Source organism: Dermatophagoides farinae, chromosome 8 (genome assembly GCF_024713945.1).
Source record: "Dermatophagoides farinae isolate YC_2012a chromosome 8, ASM2471394v1, whole genome shotgun sequence".
NCBI lineage: Eukaryota > Metazoa > Arthropoda > Arachnida > Sarcoptiformes > Pyroglyphidae > Dermatophagoides > Dermatophagoides farinae.
In genome coordinates, this window is record NC_134684.1 from 1,078,629 (window position 1) to 1,099,519 (window position 20,891).

Consider the following 20,891-nt stretch of genomic DNA (forward strand, 5'->3'; position numbering starts at 1 on the left):
AATAATCATCATTATTACTATTTATAATACCACTACTACTACTATAAATCGGTAATTCTTGGAGTTCGTTCATTCACCGATTATCAATTGGGGTGATGATGATGTTGATTATAAAAAAAAATGATGATGAGCAGTTCATGTGTGTGTGTGAGTGTGAGTGTGTGGTGTGTGTGTGGTATCCGAATGAATGAATTGAATTGAAAGATTCAGTTTTTTTTTTTTTTCGTTTTTGCCTTGCGTGTACATACACCATTTGTATTTTTACTATTTGGCGGTATAACCGAATAAACTTGAATTTCAACTTGCCATCCGCGCTTTTTGGGTTGTGGAATGGTATTTTTTTTTATCTTCTGTGTGTCCTTTTGTTGTTGTTGTTGTTGTTGTCGTATACGAATATAACACAACACGACATGACATGACCGACTCTCACTGTATTTTTACTCCGTATATGTGTGTGTGTGTGTGTGTGATGATGAACCTATGAACGTAGATTCGTTTGTTCAATTTTTTTTTTGGGTTCAAAATTTTTGGTTCACCAAATTTTTTTTTTCGCTATTCACGTTTTGTGTATTCTCTAGTTGGTTGGTTGGTGCCATATCAGCGTGTGTTTGTGTGTGTTATGGTGATGGTGTTGAAAATTGCAAACAAAAACAGAATTATTTATCCACAAATGAATCACGAATCTAACATTGAATTTATCATGTGCATAAAAAAAACTATATTCCTTATGTACGGTGTTTGATGTTTTGGGCCATGTTTTTCATTGAACATTTGGTTGACTCATCATCATCGTTTTAGTTTTGTTGTTGTTGTTGTTGACTGTAGCCTGGTGTGTTTGGGTTGGCTGGTTGGGTGTGCATGCCAATGTTTTTTTTTCTGGTGAATGAATGAATAAAACAATGGCCATTTTTGATGACGATAATCAAAATACAAGGCCAATTATGAATATTTTTGTTGAAAAATAATTTTAAAAAAAAATTTCTTTATTCTTGTGTGCCATTAATATTCATCATCATCATCATCAGAAATGGAGATGAATTTCAGCCATCATCATCATCAACGTTCGAATTTTCGAACGCGAAGAAAATCAAATGAAAATTCTATCAACAACAACAATCCGATCTCATTATTATCAAGATTTGTTGTTAAAATAGTGCCATCATCTTTTCATCATCATCATCATCGTCATTTATTTCTATCATTCATCATTATATTATTCAATGTTATTCATCATCATCATCATATAATGGTCACAATGGCACAAACATCATCGTCTGGCCATCCATTATGTAAGTATAAAATTTATCTAAAAAAAAAATTAAATTCTTTGTCATTTTATTGAATGAGAATCATTCTTATATGTTCTTTCCAAGTTTATATTTTATTTTTATCCAACAACATTCATCATCATCATGATTATGGAGTAAATTGAAGACGAACATAATATTATTTTTGAACATCATCCCTGTTCTTCTGAACACTGATTCTTGAATTCGTACTGAATATTGGTCATACACTTGTCATGTTTTGTTTTTGTTTTTGCTCGTTCAGCAATTTTTGAATTTTTAAATTGAAAAAAAAATTCAATTTTGACTCAGAATAAAAAAAATTTTTTTTTTATTCCATGTTTGTCAATTTAACAATTTCAATGTTGTCGTAGACATGTGATATCACCTCCAAACAGAACAAAAAAAATGGATTCATGGATTCTGTATGTTTAATGGTTTTTTTTCTGTTCCTGGATCATCACAACTTTATTCTTTTTTCTGTTTGTTTGTTGTTTTTATTTTTGGTTCTATTCTCTAGAACATTAATATTCCCAAATAGGAAGAATTTGGCATTCTGTTTCCATTTTTATTCCAGAAAAGTCACCACCACCACCAACACACCATACCATACACCATTCGCACATCATTCGTAAAAAAAACCTTTTCCATCTTAATCATCATCATCATTATTATTATTATTATCATTTTCTCTTGTATGAAAACACAGCTAAATATGAAACCAAATGTGATTTGTGCTGACTTTGTGTGTGTGTGTGTGTGTTTGAACAGTCTGATTCCAAAATTTTCTCCATTCTTCCTGCTCCCAGAAAAAAAATTGGAGATGAAAAAACGACGATGATGATGATGAGGTATAAGTTATTATCAGGCAAGCCTTCCCACATTGTGTTTATGTTTGTGTGTGAGTGTGTGTGATCCATTTTCATTAGTCCAATTGTTCATATTAAAACAAAAAAAAAGTCAAAATGAGTTCTGTAATGTATTTTCATGTGTGTTCTGTCCAATCTATCTTGAATTTGACACAATCTATACGACGACGACAACGACGACAGCAAAAAGAAAGAATAGAAAAATCTCTTGCTGCTTTTTATTCGAAAATCAAACAAATTTGGATGTTTAGCTAGTTGTTTTCATTTCAAACCATTCAAAATATATCTGAATGGTTCAGCGCTCATTTTATTCAAGATAATCTCAAATGATGATGATGATGATTCACTCCGTTGATTTTTTTGTTTTGTTTTGTTTTGTTCCCTCATTGAATTTATGGAGTGCAGAATTTTTTTTTTTTTTTTTTTGATTATAGAGATAAATATGATAATTATCAAAAGGTCTCTGTGAAATGTGTGATATATGGGGTCATTCTATGATTCATGATATAATTTTTTTTTGGTCATTTCCTCAATGTCAACTAAAGTTGTCACTGGAAATTTCGTTTTTTTTCTATCTCTGTGTGTATAATGCATTAACTCGATTAAAGTTTTTTTTTTAGTTTTAGAATCTGCTGCTGCTGTCATTGACTTGATGATGATGATGATGATGACATCCGTACCAGAGAAAAAAAAATAGAATTTATCATCACCTAAACAACCGCACAAGAATTATGAGATTTTCATAAAGTTTTTTGTTGTTTGTAGTGAAGAAAAAATTTGTCTAGTAATTGTAAACACCATGTGTTTCTGTTTGGATCAGTATCCTTTTTTTGACACTTTTTTTTCACGAATTTCAGATTGTTTTGTGTGTATGTGGATTGTGATTTACAGCAGCAGCAGCAGCAGCAGAAAAAAAATTTCACTAGATTTATTTCTGCTGATTTGACTTTGATTTTTTTTTCTCTCTCATTATAATAATAATTGTGTGTGTGTGTGTGTGTGTGTGAGAATTTCACCAGATTATATTTATTGACTGATTCTACCAGATGCTAATTATTGTTTTTCTCTCTCTTTATGGTTCATGGTTCTTGAAATTAATTTTTTCCGGTGTGAACAAAATACAAATTGAAATGCAATCTGTAGATTATTGTTGTTCCGCATGATGATGATGATGATGATGATGATTATTTCTAAATGAATAATATCCTTGTGACAGATACAGAAACGAAACAGACACACATATGGAAAAATATATGCTGTATTTGGTATCACGTCCGTTTCAATGATCATTTGATGATTTAGATATAATTTTTTTTCCACGCAAGATAAGATATTTAAACGCACAAACGCATGCAAATAACATTTCTATACTATGATGATGGTGATACCCTTTTTTTGTTATTCCAAATTCAAATATATCTAGCTATGGATGAAATATACACAGGAAATGAAACGTTTTGTTATTTTTTGTTATTATTATGGATATGAATGTGTAGAGGTATGCATTGTGTATCATTATGCAAATAAGTTTGAACCAGAATTTTGAATATAAAAAAAATAAATTCTCAAAACATTCTATACCAATTTCATTTTTTTTACATTTGATTCTATGGAATTAGCTCTTGCTTTTGCACACAAGATGTGTTTTCATTTTTCCATCATTTATATATTTCAATATTGTTTTGATTTCTTTTCTGGCTATAAATACATATTTAACCGTTTCTCTCTCTCTTTCTCTTTCATCACATAGTAGTAATGGTGGAAAAGAAAAAAAATTGCCGTGTAATTAATTTCACCTGTTTGGCTGTTTGGGTTTTCCGCTTTTTTCTACCATTTGGGTTTTGTTTTTGTTGTTGTTGTTGTTGTGCATGGTTCATAATTGCAAATATGGAAAAAAGTTTTTCATGTAAATTCGCCACCGGTTACTCGTCATACACAAACACACCCTTTTGAGAAATATTCTATGGGTTTTTTTCACTCTCTCTTTTTCCATGATAAATTTTTATGGAATTTCGTTTTTTTTTTTTTGGTATTTAATATGTCATAGTCAATTATTCTTGGTTGGTTTTTTCATCATTGTCGTCAAAAATAGACCTTGTCAAAACTCATTATCAAATCCATATGGTTTTTCGTTTGGTCGATTGCCATCGGGCAATTATGTGTGTGGCCATCCTTTTGGCCATTTATTAATCAGAATCATTATAATATTTGGATCGTAGTCAACCAACTCACTTAGCCATTTCATCGAAATTCACTATTGCAGCTGCCTATTTTTGTTGTTGTTATTGTTTTTCAATGTTTTTATTATTGACCAAACAACAATATATTTCTATCCATATGGAACAACAACAACAACAATAACAACTCCACCTTAAGCTACAATTAATGTCCCGTTTTTCTTTTTTTTTTTGGTTTTATATCAGTCGTGGGTGTGTGTATCAGGTCCATCAATTCTACTGATTACTTTCATTGGTAGGCGCATTAGTGATAGTTTGTCATTCATTCATTCATTCATTTGTGGACAATATATATTGAAAGCGATTAGCAGCCAGTCTGACCGATGGTCAGCCATTTTTTTCTTTAGAAACGTGTTGTTGTTCCTGCATTATTGTCAAAATGTAATTAATAAAGTCCTTTTTGCCTGAAATGGATCTTTTCTGTAGTTTCTATTCGATGATCCTTTTTTGGGTCTATGAATGAATGAATCCGGCAATTTTTTTTTTTGTTGTTGGCTAAATCAAGCTTTATGGGTTTTTTCTTTCTTTTTTTTCTTTCATTCTCAATGAGACACAATGTGTAATGTGCACAGAATTAGAAATGAATCCTAATAGGATTTCGTTCGTTCGTTCGTTGTATGTATGTTTGTGTGATGATGGTGAAATACCACGTTGGAACGATCCAAAACTGTTATAAAAAAAACCCGTCAGCCAGCTGCCACCACTACTACCATCATTTCATATTATACAATATAATAACCTATGACTCGATCTTTGGGATCTTACCAGTCACATCCATGTGGGTGAGGCCAGAGATATTTTACCATTGATAAAATTCTGACGCAATTTTTTCTGTTTTCTCTGTTATTCAATATAATAGCTTTAGCCTGAGTAAAAATGAAAATAAAAACGAAATAAATAAATAAGTAAAAAATTCAAACACGAGAATGTTTGATTTTTTTTCCTCTGTATGTGTATTATGATTATATTCCATTTCACGTTCATTCTCATTCACATTCATTCATATGTATAGATTATTCACATAACGTTAGTGTTTTTCTCTTGGGACTTTTGTGTGCAAGAAAAAAAAATCGATTCAATATGATCAAGTTCAATCGATTGACATGTTCTCGTTGATGTCAATGTCGATGATGATGAGGTGATAGACACAACTTTTTTTTTACACGGTGCAAGTCGTTTCATTTTTTTTTATCATTCATATAGATATAGATATTATTAACTGGTGTGTGGATCTTTTCTTTTTTTTGTTCTCTGGTTGGTTCCATATCAATTGATCCATCATATACACATACACGCACACGCACTATATTAAGACATTGTTTACATAAACATCCTAAGAAATACAACTCTTGGGTTTCTCTGTGTATTTATTCTCTGTTTTGCTGGTTTTTTTTTTGTTCTTTCAGAAACAACTCTCATCATCATCATCCAAACAATTCTGTTGATCATTCATTCATTCCACAGTCAATTCGATTTAAATTCCCAAATGAACGACCATCGAATCCACCCAATAAAAACAATATGTTTTCGTTTAGTTTTTTTTCATTTAAAAAGTTTAAAAAGTTTTTTTTTTTTTTTTGTGTGTGTGTTCAAAACTTAAATTATCTGGTTTGTCTAAGATGAAGAATTTTTCGTTGTTTAAAAAAAGAGAGGGAGAGAGTTTTTCTTTCACCATTCATTTTATAAGCAAAGAATAAAGAGATGGTGATGAACTTTTTTTCTGGTTCTGGGTCCTTGTTTTTTTTCTGCTGATCATCATCAACATTTAATGTTTTTTGATTATTTATTATTATTATTAAAAGGACTTGTTAGGAGTTGTAAGTTCATTCATTTTCACTTTGTTGATGTGTTTAATTTAAAACAAAAACATCACACACACACACGTTCTCGCATAGAGAACAGGAATTTTTTTTTTCTTGAATGAAAACGAAAAACTTAAAGTTTCTTTTGATCGAATGAAGATTCATTGAATGTAGAATCATCATTATCAATGTGTGTGTGTGTGTGTGAAAAGTACGTGACAATTATAATGGTGTCGAAGATTTTTTTTTCAGCAACCAAGAAAATCGAACTTCGATGCTCGATAAATCCTTGTTTTCGATCATGATGATGATGATCTTATCCATTGGAACCTTTGAATACACACACACACACACACAGTGTTCTTATCAAACTTTTTTTTCATTTGGAAAAAAAATGAATGGACAAGAGAAAACAAAAATCTAAAAACTTTTTTTTTCTTGTCCATTTTGTTTGCTTGCTTTGCTATTTTTTTTTTTTTTTGTTGTCGCTGGTTAATAGTTTTTTTTTCATATATTATGGGCGACCAGTATTAAAAAAAAATGAAAGTTTCAGTTGACCATTTGATTTTCTATCTCTCTCTTTTTTTGTGTGTCCATTCCATTATCTCAGTGTGTGTGTGTGTGTATGTGAATTTTGTTTGTATGGATGTAACGATGTATGAATGAATGAATGAAACTAGCCATAAACTAAATGAATCTAAATTGTGTTTGTCTGGCTATTTTATATGCTGCAAAATGAAAATAAAAATAAAACTCTTTATGCCTGAAAAAAAATGATTTCCATGTTTGTTTGTAATAAAAACTGACCAAAGAAAAAAAAATATAAATGTCATTGCATGGTCAATGTCTTTTAGTGTGTGTGTGTGTTTAGTTTATGTAGTCGCCGATCAAGGCTGCCTGCTGTGTTGTTTGTTTGTTGTTTGCATGTTTATATTATATGATGATGTCGATGTTGATGACCAGAAAAATAAAAATTTTTGATGATGAAAAACACATAAAGATCAGATCAGACTAAATCCTATGGCTCAACAAAAAAAAACGACAACAAATGGTTGGTTGGTTGGTTAAGACCCCATATTTGAAATCGATGTAATTCAACGAATTGATCACGTCATGTGTGTTGTCTGTCCTTTTTTTTGGGGGGGGGGTTTGATTATCAAACTTGACAGAGAAGAAATTTTTTTTTTTTTCGTTGACACGTGCTTGACATTCGTCAATGACTGTGTATGTGTGTGTGTGACACTATACAGAATGTTTTATTTGTTTTAATCAGCATAATTGTCCAGTAGCTTCTTAAATATTTGTCACGCATAACAGCATTACAGCCATATTATAATTATTTGATTGACCGACAACGACTACGATGACGATGATGGTGATTATCAAGAATTGTAGAAAAGAAACGAGAGAAATATGTTAATATGTCTGTAAACAATCAAAAATGTTGACCAATTCAAATGCCATGTCTTTTTTTTGGTTTAGAAAAATCCCATCAAATCATTATTGGTGGTACATGAAATGACAATTTCCATAACTGGTAATAATCGATCAAACATTTTTTTGTGGTGCTGGTGAATGACCAAATTATTTGCTTTGCTTATCTTAAAACTTGGCAAAAAAAAAGACAAAGTTACACTTGCTTGTTACACACCTAAATGAATGAATTGAAGGGAAAAATTATTTTTCTGCTTCGTTTATTTCAATGAAATCATGAAATGAAAATGAAAAAAAAAATTTTTGATTCATTCACTCAATTGAAAGTAATAAAAATAGAACCAGAATTTTGTTGAATGAATGAACGGAATCATTTTGAATTTCCGTTTTCAATTTTCAATTTCTAGTTGTTGTTACAATTGGATTCTAAATTCTCTTGTATATTGAATAATTAGCATCATCATCATCAATGTTCGATCATTATTAGTTTCAATCGATCTATTATAGTAGTATAATCGATTCTTGTATGTCATCATCATGAATTCTTGTTGTTTGAGTGAATGAGTAAATGCTGGTTTTGCTTTTTTCATTTATAATGACAATCGTTTGGAATAAATTCTTAGGACACCAATATATATGAGAATATATGTTGTCTCTATTCAAGACAAGTAAACATTTATTTATTTATTTTTTTCTTTCATTTATATATATGGTTCATATGGTTTTGGTTGATGATGGTGACAATATAATTTATGAGTCACACACACACACGCACACATATAGAGTGTCATTATTGTTTCATCGATTCATTCGATTTGATTCTTTACTTTTGTGTGTCGGATAGTGTGTGTGTCAAACTTTTTTTTTATACTTGGCCATTTATTTAGTTTGGAATTTTGGCAATTTTTTTTCTTCTTACTCGAATCAAATCGAACGTGTGTGTCTGGTCTGTTTCATTTTTGTTCTGTTGATGATGATGATGATGATGATGATTAGGGACGACACACGTTTTTTTTCTCACTTCAAACCAGTATGTCGATTATTATGTGACGTTAATTTCGATTGGTAAAAAAAAATTGATTGATTAATTTCAAAATGAGATTTGATGATTCAATTGCGTATTCAATTTGATGAATCGATTTTTTTTTGTTCATTTTGATTGCCTTTAGGCTTTTTTTTCTTTAGTGACTAATGATTTATAATTGAATTAATTTCGGAATGATGATAGGCGGCAAACAAAGTTTTCAACCCTTTTGATCTAATCATTACGGGAGTGTTTGTGTATCAATAGTGGTTATTTTCTACCCAAATTTTGTTTTCATTATAATTTGATATATGCAACAACAACTAAACCGGAATCTTTTGTTTCATTTTCAAACTTTCTTTTTTTTGTTTGTTTTTCATACCCGGACAGTATGTCGTTCGTCGACCTATTCTTGTTATTATTCTGGTATTAGAGTGGTGGTGGTGCTGGTGGAAAGCTTTATTTTTTGTTGTTGTTGTTGTTGTCATTTTGAATCTGATAAATGTCATGCTATCATCCTGTATGGCTGATAAGAAGAAGGGTCATGACATTGTTCGTTCTTCGGAGAGAGAGAAAGATCAATGTCATCAGCTTTATATGCATGATGATGATGATGCTTTAACTTGATTTTTTTTTTTTTTTTTTTTTTGGTTTTGTTTTGTTTTTTCCAAAAAGTTTCATTTTTTTTACAGCATAATGTAATTTGTTGATTATGATGATGATGACTTGTATTCATCGCATTTTGCTCTCTCTTGCTCTCAATAGTATCATAGTGACATCCTGTAATTGTGTTTGAATTTTACAATGCAATAATTCACCACTCGATTTGAATCGAATACAATTGTTCCGGGTAAATAAAATAATGATGATGATGATGATCATAAGTATATCCTATATATTAATGTTCATTTGTATTTGAATTTTCAATTTCAATTTTCATTTTGCTTTGAGAGCTAAAGATATGATGTGAATGGATAGAATTTGTTTTATTGTTGTTGTTGCTGATTCAACCCATCATTTTTTTTGTTGTCGTTGAAAAACTTTCTTTTTTTGCGATTATTATTGTTCCACAATGTGTTGTTTAACAACAGAACGGGTATAATAATAATTTTACCCCTATTGCCCATTGATGATGATGTTATAAAAACGAATCGATTGAACCCATGGTAATAAAAATATTCTTATTGATCATCATCATCTTAATAATATCTTTTCATATATAATATAATAGCCATTTTGTGTATGTCATCTATTATCATGTCTTTATCATCATCATCATCATCATCATCATTATCGATTATAATCGATTATGGTGTAAAATTTATCCATCACACACTGTGTATGTGTGTGTGTGTGTATGTCGATAACGATGAAGATGTTTAGCTGGACAATAACTAAATACAATCTATTTTCGCTTCCCCAAAAAAAATTTTTTTTTTTTTTGGCTAGCTAGAATGTCTTTGATCGAATCGTTATGGGATTTCAATGCTTTTTTTCAAGAATTGAAAGAAAAAAAAAGAGAAAAAAACTGAATTGGATGTATGTGTATTGTTTGATTAGAATTTGTGCAAACATACACACACACCCACACATCTGGTTCATGAATTGTTTTTGCCGTTGTTGTTGTTGAATCAACAAAATTACAAACAGATTCCGGAATCTTCATATATGGCAATGTATTTGGTCCAATGTTGTTCATATGCGCGGGTTTTTTTCATTTTGTTTTCTTTATCGATTTTTTTTGTTGTTGTTGTTGTTGTTGTAAACAAGACAAACCTAATGTTCATTTGTTCTGTATATATAAACAATGATTATTATTGTATTTAAAGTATTTCGACTTTATAAACAATTGAAATCATTATGTTGATGATGATGATGATGATTTTCTGACGACGACCACGATGAAAACAGCAAAAACAGTCTTTTCATTTGGTCGCTCCAAAAAAAAATTCGTTTTTTTGACTTGACTTGTATATCGGTTGGTCATTTTTTTTCTGATTTGGTCGAACAGAAGATAAAAAATCGAAATCACCATTCATTTGGAATTGAATTCTGGCTAAATCTGGTTATATTTGAATTTTTTTTTCTAAATATAAAAAAATTCTGTATGATCATTTGACCGGTTTATATATGTTCGAATGAATGAATGAATACAATGTACGGCTAAACATAGCCGATTCTTTTGAATTCAAGCGATTTATAGACATATAAGGCTATTCTTCTTTTTTTCTTTGTTTTCAAATTCCATATTGATTCCATTGAGCTTTTGAATTTGAAATTCCACGATGAATAAATGAATGAATGAATGAATTTGATTTAAGAAGCTTTATTCTCTCTTTGTCTTTATTTTATTGTTTATAAAATGCAAGAAAAAAATCCTTACTTGATGATGATGATGTGATGGCAGTATTTTTTTTTTTTTTTTGTTCTGATTTAATTTCACCACTAGTTCGTCATTCTCCACAGAGATTGAATATGTGTATGTGTGTGTGTGTGTGTTTGGAACTTTATTCAATGAGAATTTCAAATTAAATCTAATTTGTTGGAAAATTTTCGTAGTTGTTGTTGTTGTTGTTTTTGTTGTTCATTTCCTTCCTATCTAAATCAATCTCCGTTGTTGGATTTTTTCTGTTTTGTTTTGTTTTGTTTTTGTTTTTCACATCACTCTTTTTGTGAAATCATGGAATTCATAGTCGTTGGTCGTTGTTATTTGCGCCATTCAATCAAATTATCTTATGGTCGACTAATAATGATGATGATGGTATTGTGTAATGCTGTATTGTGTACATTGTTGACTTGAAATTTTTTTTTCTCCTATTTGTATCCAAATTTTAGCAGCATGATGAACTTCAAATACACACTAATACACATCTGCTGACAATCTAAACACACATACACACACACTCGAAGAATCTTTGAATTTTTTTTTTGTTTTGTTTTGGCATCAATATCGGTCTCTGTGTGTTCCAAACACTACTGTATACGGTATTTCGAAATATATAAATGTTTTATTAGCCTACTGATATGGGTAACAAGAAAAAAAATTTTTTTTTTTATTTTATCGAAAAATTGTGTTTTGTTATTCTCTTGGATTTTGTTGTTAAAGTTGATACTTTGTACAACTTTCCATTATCCACGAATCAACCAAATGAAATGTGATTCGATTTCTAGTTTTGTTTTTTGTTTTGTTTTGTTTTTTTTTCTTTTTTGATTTGTGTGATTTAAAGTTTGTTTCAACGAATCGATTTTTTGTCGATATATCCAATATAATACCTAGAAAAATCCTACACACACACACACACACACACATTTGTTCACGCAGAATTTGATAACGAAAAAAAATTTTTTATCTTTTTCCATTGTTCTCAATGTTTGTATCGACCACAATTTGTTTTCGTTTTTTTTTCTAAAAAAAAAATTCACAAAGAATTCAATTTTTTCAATTTTCTACATTTCTACATTCCACTTGCAGAAAAAAACATTACACGATACGGATAAGTAGCTATTATTGGCTGCTGAATTATAAAATAAGATGAATCGTAAAAGTTTACAGTATTATCAAGTGCATAGAATAAATTCTGTGACGAAGAATTGATGATGTTGATGGTGATGATGATAAAAATAAAACCATTATAACAACAACAATAAAAATGAATTTTTTTCCATTCATTCATTCTTCTATGTGAATGCGGCCGTATTCAATCGCTTCATTTGATATTTATAGATCACCAAAGTTTTTTCTGTGTGTGTGTGTGTGTGTGTACGTACGTTATATAAAATGATAAATCGAATAAATTGAAGAATCATCATCATCATCTGGTAAAGATTCTGTGGCCTGTTTTTTTTTCTTTCTGTTTTACCCGGTTTTTTTTCTATTTATTTATAGAAACATTCCATCTTCTTTCATTCATTAGGATTGTTTTCTCTCGAAGAAATGTTGATGATGATGATGATGATGTTTTCTTATTTCATCTATGTGTTGCATGACTTTCTTTTTTTTCGATTCTGTCCGATTCTTGTCATTGCATCTGCATTAAATCATTGTTACTATACTATTGTTGTTGTTGTCGTTTCTTTTCGTTTTAGAATTGCCCAATTAATTATTAATCAATTCGACAAGTATCGAAACCGGCCTATTTAATATATACAGAGATAGAGATGGATACGAATTTTCGTTTTTCGTTTTTTTTTGTGTTCATGTCAGCAAATTTCTTTTTATCGTCGTTGTTATTGTTATCGTTCAACGATTGTAAGGTCGTTGATACATGAATGAAATGAGATGTATATATGTGATATACTAGCCCTTAGTCGTTCGTTGTTGTTGTCATGTGCATTCGATGAGGTTTATTGTAAATTTTTTCAATTCAATTCAATTCATTTTTTCTCAAAATTCAATACATTAATGTTATCTTTCAAATTGAATGACATGCCTTTATCAGGATTCGTTTTTTTAAAGAATATATGTTACCCCCAATGTGACCCCCTCCTTAGTATTATAATTCCGTATATATTAGAATCTGCTGCAGTTGAATTCAAATTTGTACAAGAATAAAAATATACAGCCAGCACCTTTGTATCTGATCGATTGAATTTTAATTACATTTACGTTTTTGTTATTATCGTTGATGGTGATGGTTTCTTTTTTATCTTTTCTCTTCTCTTTTTTTTTTTTTTTTTTTTTGGTTCTATGATTTCGAACCGTTATCAAACTGCTGCTCACTTTTATAGACGACTATAGAAAAGAATCGTTTTTTTTTCTCTTTGTTCAGCATACCCACTCATACTGAGGTTATAGGCATCAAGAATTACAAACTAAGCAACCACAAAACAGAATAGAAAAAAAAGTTGATTTCAAACCGGCAACAACAACAACAACATGAGAAGAAAAGTCATTTCCTATTTTTTTTTATAGCCTGATGAACTGCAGCAATTTTCTAAATCGACCATATAATCATCATCAAATAGTCAAGTTTGGCTATAAGAATCGAGAAGAGATGTGATTATTAAAACACACATACACACACACGAATACTAAAATTTCAAGGGTATCATGTAATAAAAAAAAAATGCTGCAAAATGGTCATGATGATGATCGTTTTTTTTTTGCCCGCAGTGTTGATGTTCCGTGACCATCAACCATACATTGCTTGTTTTCATTCAAAAAAAAATTTTTTATGTTCCAGATGGAAAAATAAAAGAAAATCCTCACTGAAAACAACACAAACACAGACAAACAAATAAAACAGAATTCAATTGATTGAGTATGTGTGTGTGTGTGTGTGTGTGTGGAGACAAAATATTCAATCATTCGAATGTTGTTGAAATTGAAATGATCGAAAATTGAAAGCGAACCAAAACTGATCTATAGAGAGATGAAAAAGAAAAAAAAATTGGAAAATCAAAAACAAAAAAAAAATTGAATTATTCATATAATAAGATGTCTTTTCGTTTCCTCATAACATGTGAATATGAATGGACTTTGATAAAAAAAAAGATGGATGGATGGATGATCTATGCCGAGGGTTTTTGTGTCTGTGTATGTAACAAAACGACATTTCTTCGACATTTTTTTTCATATGAATCGTCTCTGTATGTGTGTGTATGTGGTTATGGAATGCACCATCATTCATTCAATTTTTTTTTTTTGGTTCAAACGACGAAATCGAAAACCTTTTCAAATGATGATGAAACGGTTCAATGAACAGAATACCATTTGGATTTTTTTTTTATTTCTATTTCCATCATCTTCGTTCGTTTGTTGTTGTTGTTGTTGTTGTTGATCGATTGACGGAATCGATTCCTTTAGTTTTTTTTGTGTGTGTGTGTGTAATGATTTTTTATTGCCGCGTTCAATAATAATAAAAATATTTATCTTCTTCACGCTTTCTTTCTTTTTCTATCTCTATAAAAATGATGATGATGGTGGTGATTATAAATTGCATTAACCATTCAACCAGATCTAAACATTAAACCACTGATCGAACAAATGAATGAATAAATTCTTTTTGGTCCATTTCAGCAGGATTCCAGCAGGTTCTATTTCGTAGATAGATAGAATTCTAATCATCGTTTACATTATTATATATCCACACGGTTGTTATTGTTGTTTATGATAATGAGATTTTTCTTTTTCTTTTATTTTTGGTTCATATCTATGAAACACCACCCAATAAACAACAAATGAATGGATGGCTTTTTTTTCACTATTAATACCCACCACCATGGTGTGTTTATCCTGTGTGTGTGTGTGTGTGGAATGAAAAAACAAAAATTCTTCCTTGTATCATTACCTTCTATTTATATTCTGTATCACATACTTAGCCTGAATGAAAATTAACAGTTAATTAATTATCTTATGCTCAGTATGCATAATTCCACCATGGTAGTAGAATTGTTTTTTTGTAATGAAATGACCCGATTATGTGTGAAATATAATAGTTATGATGATGATGATACTGATATTGTCGACATTTTTTTTTGCACAAAAGTTTCACGGTTCCAGGTTCCTGAATTCTGAATTTTTTTTTGTTCCCGTCATCATCATCAAACTCATCATCCATGCGAATAATTATGTATACTTTCAGATGAATATTTACAATAGAATCCTAGTGTATATCATCATCATCATTGATGTGAATGTTCAATGTTCATTTCATTTCATTTCATCTAATCATCATCATTATGAATAATTTCATTTTGATTCTTTATTCATTTTTCTAAACAGTAAACTCATTTTATTCAGATTCTTAATTTCTTTTACAACTGTGGCTGTGTATGTTTTCTCTTGTTATTCGCTTGAGATGATTACAATATTTTCAACATTGAATATATCAATCTTGAAAGTTGTTCTTGAACGTTTCGTTTGAGTTTATTATAAAATTCTTGTTATTTGCAAATTTCAACCGATTCTGAATCGATTCCTTATTCTTGAGCACGTTTATATTGTCAAGTACTGTTGTTATTGCTGTTGAGTAGTTCATGTCTGAATTGAAACTTGGAATATTTTGTTTCCTATGCAATATGGTTGGTTATCATCATTTTTACTTAATTAAATAACTTGGCATTAATCGAATCATTTTTATTTCTGAGATTCACGAATAATCATATCGAATATTAATTGAAATTTCGTTTTTTTTTCTTTTCTTTTCTTTTCTTTTTTTCCCATTATGTAGATATTGATCAAAATTTTGGTGGTAATGAAAATGAAATGGATTTTGATATGATGTTTGATCCATCATATACAAATAAACCGTTGAATGTTACTGTAAGATCAATGTCGACGACATCAATATCGATACATTGGCAATCACCATATGAAGAGCCACAAGGTTATAAAATAAAATTTCGTTTGAAAGGAAATAAAAAACAAGAAACCATTGTATTGGATTCATCTAATTATCATCATGAGCTTAAAAATCTAGAAAAAGCAACTAGCTATCAGATAAAATTGGCTGCAATCTATGGTAATGAAACTGGACCATTCACTGAATGGTATACAGTGGAAACATTGCAACGAGATCTAGATGAAACACAAGTACCTGATCAACCGGGTTCATTACGATTGAAACAGGATCATAGTTCAATACATTTATCGTGGACACCGCCTAAAAATCGAAATATTGTTGTTCGTGGCTACACAATCGGTTGGGGTGAAGGTGTACCAGATCGATGGACATGGCGTGTACAAGGTGGTGATCAACGATCATATACCATAGAAAATGCAACCATTTCAACTGAATATGTCATTAGTTTACGTGCTTATAATCTACGTGGTGAAGGTCAACCAATTTATGAAACAATCAAAATAACATTTGATCCAGATAAAGATGATCAATTTGTAATGTTGCCACCAATTGGTCTGAAAACCACTGTTATATCATCATCGGCTATCGTTTTGGATTGGACAGATGCTTCACGTGATTCTTCGTCATCAATACATCAAGACAATCGTTTTTATCTAATCCGTTATACAAATATTATCCATTCAAATTCACCACGATATCGTTATGCTAATACTACAAAACGTACATTTCTAGTTGAAGATTTAAAACCAAAAACACAATATGAATTTTCCGTCAAAGTGATCAAAAATAAACGTAATAGTACATGGAGTATGACCGTAGTGAATACCACACATGAAGCTGTACCATCAACACCGCCCAGAGATTTAACTATTGTACCATCATCAAATGATGATCCAACAACAATAAATATTCATTGGCAGCCACCTAAACAACCGAATGGTCAGATTACTGGCTATGTTATATTCTATACACAGGACAATACACAAGAAGATCGTGATTGGATAGTAAAAGTTATATTTGGCGACAAATTGAATGCAATGCTAAATGGTTTACAATCATCCAGTGTTTATTATTTCAAAATACAAGCCCGAAATAATAAAGGCTATGGACCGTTATCATCTGAAGTTTCATTTCGTACATTACCGGGTAATTTATCATAGGTTTTTTTTATCATAACAGAACAAACAAACAAAAAAAAATTCTATTCAATTTTCTTAGGTTGTGTGTTTGACTTTTTTTTTGTCATTGTATCGATTTTTTTTGGCTGCAATCTAAATAATGAAACACACACACACACACAAACAAACAAACACAAATATGGCCAATTTATGTTATAGTTTAACATTTTGCCCATCAAAATGAATGAAAATTTCTATCTAGGGCAACAACAACAACAACAACAAAAACAACTTATTTATGATTCAATTAATCAATCGTGCGATATGATCTTTTTATTCTGGATCGTTTTGCAATGCCCATTCTTTGATTTGATTCCAAATTAATTGTCTGATGTATGATAAAGTCAAAGGAATAGTGTACTCATCATCTGTATTTTGTTGTTGTTGTTGTTGTTGTTGTTATTATAGATGATGTTTGCATTTTTTTATATTCATATCTTGAGAATCATTTTTGTTGTTGTTGTTGTTCTCTTGATTCGTTCAATTAATATTTGTTCTTTGATTGTAGATGTTTTGTTGTTGTTGTTGTTGTTGTTATCCGAATCTTTATATATATTCTCATTATTCTCTTTATTATGATAAAGCGTAACAAACAACAACAACAACAAAAAAACTTTGATTCGATCGATAAGAGAAATGCAATTCCTAAAGAATCGGAAATGTATAGAAACATTTATTGTTTTTCTCACATGCACTGATGTTTGATTTATGAAGTGCCATGCAATTTTTTTTTGTTCGTTCGTTCATTCCTTCCTGAACTTTCTTTTTTTTTTCTTTGGTGGCATCAGAATTTTTTATAGAATCATTAAAGATGTTATTATACACACGCTATATATACGAATGGGTAATTTGAACATGTCGAAATAGTGTTTGCCGCTGTTTTTTTTGAATTCGAATGTGAGCTTCACTACTTTGCATTTTTGTTATTGAATTTCTTCATAGCAAAATGAATCGATGAGTTGAGTTTTAAGAAAAAATTTTTTTCTTTTCAAGTTTTCTAATTAACATTAAAAATTTTTTTCATTTTGTGTGAGATCTCAGGAATAAAAATATCGGTCGTTACACAATGAATTATTCATCATAATTGTTCTTTTTTTTCATTTTTTTTTCGCTTTCCAATAATCGCCATTTGTGTGTGTGTGTGTGTGCATTTACTAATGATGATTTTTTCTTTTTCATTTTTTTCTTTCTCTCTCTCTCTCTCTTTCTTCTATTCATTTACTTTCACTATCACTATCATCATTTGTCAATGTTTCTGGAATCTTGGCTATTTTTTTTCAATAATTAATGATTTTATAGCCACAATGAAAACACATACAACTAACGGTAAGTCATTTTAATTTCTAGTTGAATGGTATAAAACAAAAAAAATTTTTTTTTATTGTTTTTTTTCATCTTATTAAAATTTTCTAGGTTCAGATATTCAAATAAATCTATTCAGCTTGATCATCATTATTATTTCATGTATATCGATCATATTTCTTATTGGTATATTGAAAATTTATATATGTAAAAATGATAAAACAAACAATGAAACAATGGGAAAAAATCGTAAAGGTTATATACCTACAGCCACTAGTCCTGGTGGTGGTGGTAAAAATACAAATTCTCGTATGATGAATAATATTCGTAATAATAATGCTGGCACTGGTGGTGGTGGTGGTATGATGGAAAAACCACCGGATCTTTGGATTCATCATAGTGAACAAGTTGAAATGAAATTAATGGATAAAAACAATGGTGATAATGATTCAAATGGTGGTGCATTATCAGTAAAAAATAATATTGAACAACCATTTGCTAAAATTAAAAAAACTAATTCAACTTATGGTATGAATACAGCATTATATGATGATATAAATAGCAACAAAAGTCCATCATCACCTATTGATAATATTGGTATGGCAACAATGCGTCGATCATCATCAATAAGGCCAAAAACATCGACTTGTATGGATCATTCATTAATGAATATGAGTATGATGAATATGGAACCATCAACTGGTCTATCACGGCCATTGTATCCAAAAACCAATCAATTTAATATTGCACATCCAATGGATACAATGGATTCAGCTAGTACAATGGCAGCTCCCTTTCATCACCATCATCATCATCATCTTTATGATCCAGTACCAGGTTCTGGTGCTGGTGGTCATATTGCATTAACTAATCTACATGAAAGTCAACTTGTTCACAGTGTGAATTCATCTAATTCATACATGTCTTCGGGTAATTCATCATCACCACATTCAGTTATTTCGAACAACACTGTATTGACTAATTCATCTACCGGTACATCAAACTTGACGAATAGTTCAACCAGTCCACCAAATACATCGATATATCTATCGAATAGTCGTCAACCACAGAAACCATCATCATCGATGATGATGGTACCTACAGCAGCATCCGGTAATGCTGTTTCACATTCAGCACTTAAAAGTTTTGGTGTACCTACACCACCACCAGCGCTGCCTTCATTAGCTACATTGGGTGGGCTACAGAATAATTCACACAATAGTTTTTATAATAGTAAGTATCATTTTATTTATCTTTTTGTTTAAAAAAAATAATTGATTTTTTTTTTTCAATTCATACAGCTTCCTTAGCGTCTTTGGGTAGTCCTAGTAAAAAATTTTTGCTTACCACAACGAATAATCTGAATACCAATAATAACATTTGTGGTAGTAATTCTACATTGGCTAGTAATGGTAAATCGGCTACAAATTTCTCGGATGATCATTCAATTTCGGTAAATATTTTTGTCGATATATTGACATATTCATTCTCATTTTTTTCCAATCAAAAAAAAAAATAGGCAAGTTACAATCCTGATGAACTTCATCAAGAAATGGCCAATCTAGATAACCTGATGAAAGATTTGAATGCTATGAAACCGAATAATAATATTAACAACAATGCTATGAACATACATGGAATGGAATCTTGTTGAACAAAAAAAAAAGAAAGGAAAAAAAATTCGTTTGACCATCGAAAAACACGTATCATATAATTTTGTTTTTTTCATTCTCTTCATTTCTATAAAATGGATGATTTATTCATATTGTGTTCATTTTTTATTCATTCAAAATCCAATTTTATTTTGTACACACAACAAGTTTAAGTTTCTTTTCTTTTGTTTTTTTTTTGCTCAACAACAGCTAATTCAGGGCTATTTTTACTGTTTATTTCTGTTTGTTCAATTTTTTTTATTACCATTATTTTTTTTGGACATTCAATTTTTTTCTTGTTCTTCCATCCATTGATTTTCAATTGTTTGTACATATATCTGCTTTTCTAAAATTTTTTTTCGATGTATTTATTATATATCTACCTGAATTTGTTTGATGAAATCGACAAAAAACAACACGCACGATATACACACCATTTGTAATTATTCGGAAAGGCGAATTACGATTTGAACGCCCTAATCTATCTATTTTTGTATTTTTTTTTTCATTTTTTTTGCTTCTTTGCTTTTTATTTACATTTTTTTCGAATATTCTTGTTTCATATATATATATATATACAGCACATGTTTATAAGTTCATGTGAATGAAACAAAACAATCAAATAATAATAATCTTTGACATTTAATAGTTGTATCATATACACACACACATATAATGATGATGATGATGATAATTATCGATATTTGAATAAAATTAAATCGAAACATTTTTATCTATTTTTGTTGTTGTTGTTTTAAATATTTGAAATTAAAAAAAAAAAATTCGACAAAAGTTTGGAACGT

The 20,891-nt window shown here is 30.0% G+C and overlaps 1 protein-coding gene across 1 annotated transcript; it reads left to right on the forward strand.

Annotated features, from left to right (window-relative positions):
- Positions 1-132: 132 nt before the first annotated feature.
- On the forward strand, positions 133-20,821 carry fra (neogenin protein frazzled). The gene is made up of 6 exons (XM_047059800.2): positions 133-1,289; positions 15,825-17,102; positions 18,434-18,460; positions 18,548-19,669; positions 19,738-19,889; positions 19,956-20,821. Exons 1-6 carry the CDS (start codon positions 1,028-1,030, stop codon positions 20,088-20,090), a joined length of 2,976 nt encoding a protein of 991 aa, XP_046915756.2. The 5' UTR covers positions 133-1,027; the 3' UTR covers positions 20,091-20,821.
- The last annotated feature ends 70 nt before the right edge of the window (positions 20,822-20,891 follow it).